The sequence below is a fragment of the Neltuma alba genome, unplaced genomic scaffold, assembly GCF_004799145.2.
Source record: "Neltuma alba isolate B1F8T4 unplaced genomic scaffold, ASM479914v2 tig00000105_pilon, whole genome shotgun sequence".
In the NCBI taxonomy this organism is placed as follows: Eukaryota; Viridiplantae; Streptophyta; class Magnoliopsida; order Fabales; family Fabaceae; genus Neltuma; species Neltuma alba.
The window spans coordinates 712472-718453 of NW_021631921.1; the positions used below are offsets into that span (position 1 = coordinate 712472).

The 5982-nt window shown below is 35.1% G+C and overlaps 1 protein-coding gene across 1 annotated transcript; it reads left to right on the forward strand.

Moving 5' to 3' along the window:
- Positions 1–2895: 2895 nt before the first annotated feature.
- On the forward strand, positions 2896–5583 carry LOC114739851 (disease resistance protein At4g27190-like). Its single transcript, XM_028927985.1, has one exon. It carries the CDS (start codon positions 2896–2898, stop codon positions 5581–5583), a length of 2688 nt encoding a protein of 895 aa, XP_028783818.1.
- The last annotated feature ends 399 nt before the right edge of the window (positions 5584–5982 follow it).

Here is a 5982-nt window from a genome sequence, read left to right on the forward strand (position 1 = left end):
AAATTAAAAGAGGAAGATCCTTATGCAAGATCCTGTATTAATCCACCTAACATAGAGGTATTTAACTAACCCAAATTTAAAGATCTTGTGCATTACTTTCGTGCAAATTAAAATAACACTCTTCTCATATATTTACCTCACACATCCCAGAATTACTTTCAAAAAGCTAATTCAAACATTTTCGTGATGTCCACCTCTTCCAAATCCTTTTCTTCTTAAACACTTCCCCATGGTCATAACTGCAATGGGTAGTTCATTACATGGGCTACTTTTCTAGCGCCATCAGCTACTTTAACATGAATTTGAAATACATCCCAAGCTTCAATTTTTATCACATAATTTATTTCAAAAATAATTTGTATAGATTCTAAGAATTGAGGTAACATTTAATTGATTTCAGACATACAAAAACAAGTATAATTAATCCAATCTATTTAACCAATCAATCCGAGAGAATATCTAATAATTTTAGCCTTCTAATATGTTGCTTCATGAAAGTAAGGGACAGAGCTCAATGATACCTAAATAATAAAATAACATACCAACATGGGATAATGGCCGGCCATATAAGCAATTATTCTATTTCATTAGTGTTAGGTAAGTTACCAATCTCCAATTTGGAATCTAATTTTTTGAATTCAAATTATTCTTCTTTATTTTAAACTAAGAACTTAAAAAGGAAGGCTAGAAAATGTTACGTCTCTATTATACTACGTGAGATTGATGAATTAGTCAAGAAAGTAATAGATACATAACCGAACTGTGAAATTATCAAGTTTTTGTAAATCGTTTGGAAAAAATATATATTTTAAAAAGTAATTTAACTTACTTATTCTTAGGTAATGTTTGGTGTAAGGGAAATGAAGGGGAGGGGAGGGGAGGGGAGGAAAAATTTTAATGAACTCTATTTAAAAAGTTGGAAAAGTGGGGTTTTGAAATTTTAATAAAGAAAAGAAGTATTCCTCCGGTCCTAAATATAAGACCCATTTTATAATATTAGGACTGGAAGAATAATATATAAAATAGTCATAAAAACTACTTGAAAGCTTTTAACAACACCTTTTTTATTTTTTAAATCGAGTTTATCAAAAATTTCTCTCCCCTTCTCTCATTTTTCCTCATACCAAACGGACCCTTAATGAGTAGTAGAATAATACACAGTACAAGATTATAATACTAATTATGTCTGTAGAACTTATTTTTCACCCAACCCTTGGGATCATTATAAGAACTTTTTTGAGCCACCAATCACTCAGCAACAAGTTGAATTCTTCGTCATAGTGAATCGCTTCTTTCCATCCCTTTGGTAAACCCACTATAAGGTAAATTCTATATTTCTATTCATCTGGCTCTTGAAAATTTGCAAGCCAAGAATCATCAACTGAATTTTGCAAGCTTGATTATCTGGTATGAACATCAAACCCTCGTTTTCCCCACCTTTAGTAGTCTTTCATTTTCTGATCAGTGTTTTCTACTTGTTATTACAAACCACATTTGTTGCTTGTTTTCCTTTCAACTTGGCATAAATCTAACAGAAAATACAAGAGAAAGTAAAATTACTATGAGATCTCATGGAAGGAATGTAATTTTAAAAAAAATGCATGAGAAGTAAACAGCATGGACATGTTGTTATTTCTTGTGCTGAAACTGATTATTGCATGCTACTTACTTATCGTAATTACATTTCTTCCCTACTAGCTCATACTGATTCTCCCAAAGTACAATCCAAGACAATAAGTTTAATTACTCTAGGATCTAAAAACAGCTGGAAAAGGCTTAGATCTCATAGCAAGAAAGTTAAGTCTCGGTCTGAAAAAATAACAAAATTTGGGGTACATATCTTGGCCTTTTTAGCAACTCTAATCTTGTTCCTATATTGTCAAAAATAGGTGTATATACCCTGGGGGGAAAATCAATTAACCGGATAAAGTGGCAAACATAGCTTAGCTAATGGGTTTTGTAAATACTCTCGTTCTTTCTTTTGTTTCTTTTTTTTTTTTAAGGGAAAAAAAGCATAAACAAAACAGCCGCAATATATCAAGTTCAGATTTAAAATAAATTTTTTAGGTATATTTGTGTTTGGTTTAATTGTTTAAACGTGATTTTAAAATATTTTGGTCATAATTACTTCTCAAAAGAATCATCTACGCGGTGCGTCCCTTCAAGAAAGACCCGTGTAAAGAAGAGATGCCAGCTACGAAAATTAGAATATGTCCTTTTTTTTTTGCATATGTCTTTTAATTTTAAATTTCCAGAGATTACCTATTTTTTCTAATAATTGCTTTCAATTTTAAATTAGAGTCTCATTTTTTCGCACTTTATTTTTAGCATGTTTTTTTCTTGTTTCTCCCCTATTTCTCTAGTTGTTTCTCCATATATAAACGTCAATCTGTGACCTCTCTCAATTCTTAAAGCATGAGTATTTTGTTAGGGCCTATTTAAAATAGTTTATAAGTAACTTTGCAATCATCATTTATGAAATACAAAGTAAGTATATGAGAAAAATTTTCTGTCAAATTGCATAAAATATGCTTGCAAGTATTTTTGGCCGTTATCCCTAGTCGTTTCTCATTATTGCCGCTGTCATTTGCAGACTACATTTTTTCTTCTTTCTTTCACCTTTGCATCGATCTCAATAGAAACAGGAAACACTAAATTTGGTTACTCCAATATCTGAACATCCCTGGGGCCAAAAAAAACCCAATATCAGAGCAAGAAAGCCGAACCAAAACAATTGATCGTCCTTAATTCACTCTGTTTAAGGAAAAACATCATTCTTTTCATGTTGATGATATCTTCATGTAAGAGTAAGTACGTAATAAAGATGCTTCAATTTCTCGAAATAATCATTTGATGATGATGAATGGCTCTCCTTTAGGTTGCTATTAATACTAAATGGCGGAGGTGGGACTGTCGGTAGCAGCAAAACTTGCTGAATATTTGGTGCACCCAACTTTCCAGCAGTTGCAACGTTTGTTTTGTGTCAGAAAAATCACCAGAAATGTTGACATTAGGAAGGAGGAGCTAATACTGAAGCAAGGGAGAGTGCAGGAACTTGTTCAAGAGGCTATCAATAGAACTGAGAGGATTGATGATGAGGTTAACAAGTGGAAGAATGATGTGAAAAGCCTCATAGCAGAGGTGGAGAAATTAGAGGAAGGACTAAAGGCTAACCATGGCTGCCTTCGAGGGTGGTGCCCTACTTGGAAGAGATATTGTCTCTGCAAAAAGTTGGCTAAGACTGCCCAAAGGATGATTGATCTAAATACAAAGAGTGACTGCTTCAGTTCATTTTCCCATCCTGTTATTATTCCAGATATAGATTATCACTCTCCTCAAAACTTTAAGCTCTTCAACTCTACACAAAAGGCTTTTGATCAGCTGTGTGAGGCACTGCGAGATGATGGTAGCTCCATAATTGGGCTATGGGGCATGGGAGGGTCAGGGAAAACCACCCTGGTGAAAGAAGTGGGAAAGAAAGCCAAAGAGTTACAGATCTTTGATCGAGTTGTGCTTACTACAATTTCTCAAAGCCCAAATGTAAGAAAAATTCAAGGTGAAATTGCTGACACGTTGGGGCTCAAATTAAGTGAAGAATCTGAAATAGGTAGAGCAAAAAGAATAGCACTAAGATTGCAAAGTGGAGAACGAATTTTGATAATACTGGATGATGTATGGGCCATGTTGGATCTTGAGGATATAGGGATTCTCACTGGAGGAAATCATCAAAGAAGTTGCAAAGTTGTCCTGACCACACGTCGTCTAGAGGTATGTAACTTGATGGAATGCCAAAAGATGATTCAACTTCATTTGCTAAAAGAAGATGAAGCTTGGACTTTGTTTCAAACTCATGCTAGGGTTGATGATGTCGCTAAAGAAGTTGTGGTTCATGAAATTGCCATGGAATGTAAGGGCCTACCTATAGCTATTGTAGCTATGGGAACTTGCTTGAGAGGAAAAGGAGTTGATGAGATGAATGTAGCGTTGTGTCGGTTGAGGAATGCAAAGCCAAACAATGTGGATAAAGGTGTTAGGGACGCTTTTGCTTGTCTTGAATTAAGCTCTGATTATTTAGCGACCCCAAAAGCTAAGTTGTTGTTGTTAATGTGTGCCATGTTTCCTGAAGATCATGGCATTGTTGTTGAAGATCTCTTGAGGTATGGAGTGGGGTTAGGCTTATGCAAAGATGCGGACTCGTTTGAAACAGCAAGGAGTCAAGTTAGAGCAACTATAAATTATCTCATTGACTCCTCATTCTTGATGCGTTTTTGGAAGTTCAACATGTATACACAAGAATATGTGACAATGCATGATGTGGTTCGTGACTTTGCTTTGTGGAAAGCATCTGAAGAGGATCGCACCATTATGGTGAATTGTACAAAAGAATTAAACAAATTGATTACTGATGAAGCGATAAAAGATTGTTATGCCGTATCTTCATGGTATCACAACAATGAATTATTTCAATTTCCTTCTCATTTAGATGCTCCGAAGCTTGAGTTTCTATTATTACGCTCAATAAAACCCTTGGATATATCACATACATCATTTGAAGGCACCAAAGGACTCAAGGCTTTGATTATTATGTGCAAATATGAGGCTAGGGTTGAACTACAACCTCAATCAATCCAATGGTTGTCTAATCTTCAAACTTTGAGATTGCAGTATTGGGATTTACATGACATCTCTTTTGTGTTAAGTCTTACAAGACTTGAAATTCTTGACCTACAAGGTAGTAAATTTGAAAGAATGCCAAATGGAATTGAAAAATTAAACAAGTTAAAGTTGTTAGATTTGTCGAGTTGCACAATAGATGAATGTTGTTATGAAGCAATAGGAAGGTGTTTGGAGTTAGAAGAGTTGTATGTTTCCAAACATTTTCCCCACTCAAAAAATGCAAATTGCTATCAATACCTTGCGGACCCTGCTGCTTTGATGAAATTGAGGAGGTATAAGTTAGAAATTGGGGAGCATGGCATAGGCTTCGCATCTCAAAATGAAGAAGACGCAAGATCTTTGCACTTGGGTCAATTAAATATCTCAATTTTAGGTGCAAGAATCAAAGACCTTGCACAAAGAGCAACTGTTATTAAATTTTATGAGCTTAAGAGAGGCAGCAAAATATTCATGCCTGATATTGCCCAAGTTGTAGGAGGCACAAATGAGCTAACTAAACTCCATCTTGAAAGGTGTTCAGAGATAGAATGCATTACCAATGAAACTACTCTTCATGAAGATGCAGTTGTCCCCAGATTGGATGAGTTAGTGCTAAGAGACATGGATAATCTTAAACAACTACATCGTGGGCCTTCTCCTTTCAGCTTGTTCCAAAAGTTGAAAAGGCTAAGTATATTCAATTGCCCTCAATTGCTCTACATATACCCTGCTGATTGCAACTTAGGCAATCTCAAGTTTCTCAATATTTCCAGTTGTCCAATGTTGACATCTCTCTTCCCTGTCTCTACCGCATGCACTTTGTTATCCTTAGAGAACCTTCAAATAGAAGGTTGCAGTGAATTGATGCATGTACTAGAGGGAGAGGGTGGTGGTGATGCATGGGAGAATTCAAGAGTCCCAGAATAAAATATTTGTCCATCGATAATTGCTGCAAATTAGAATCTGTATGCCCGGTCTTTTTAGCTCAACGGTTTGTGCAATTGCAAGATCTATCCATAATGAATGCTCCTCAAATGAAATTTGTGTTTGGTGAAAATGCTGGTGAAGAACAACCAATTATGCATGATCAAGATGTGACTCAAATAGTGCTTCCCCTATTGAAATATATCAAACTGAAAAATCTTCCAAATATTGTTGGAATTTGCTCAAAGAGGTATCGTTCCAGGTACCCATCAATAAAGAGAATAGAATGGACGGATTGTCCAAATATGGTACGCATTTTCTCTTCCATACTTCAATTAGATTTGCAAAACAAAACAAAAAAAGCTTGAAAAATTGGAAAGTTTTTTATATAAAACAGTTCCT

Excerpts from the sequence above, each read along its gene's own strand:
- LOC114739851 (XM_028927985.1), top strand. The coding sequence starts at position 2,896 with ATGGCGGAGGTGGGACTGTCGGTAGCAGCAAAACTTGCTGAATATTTG.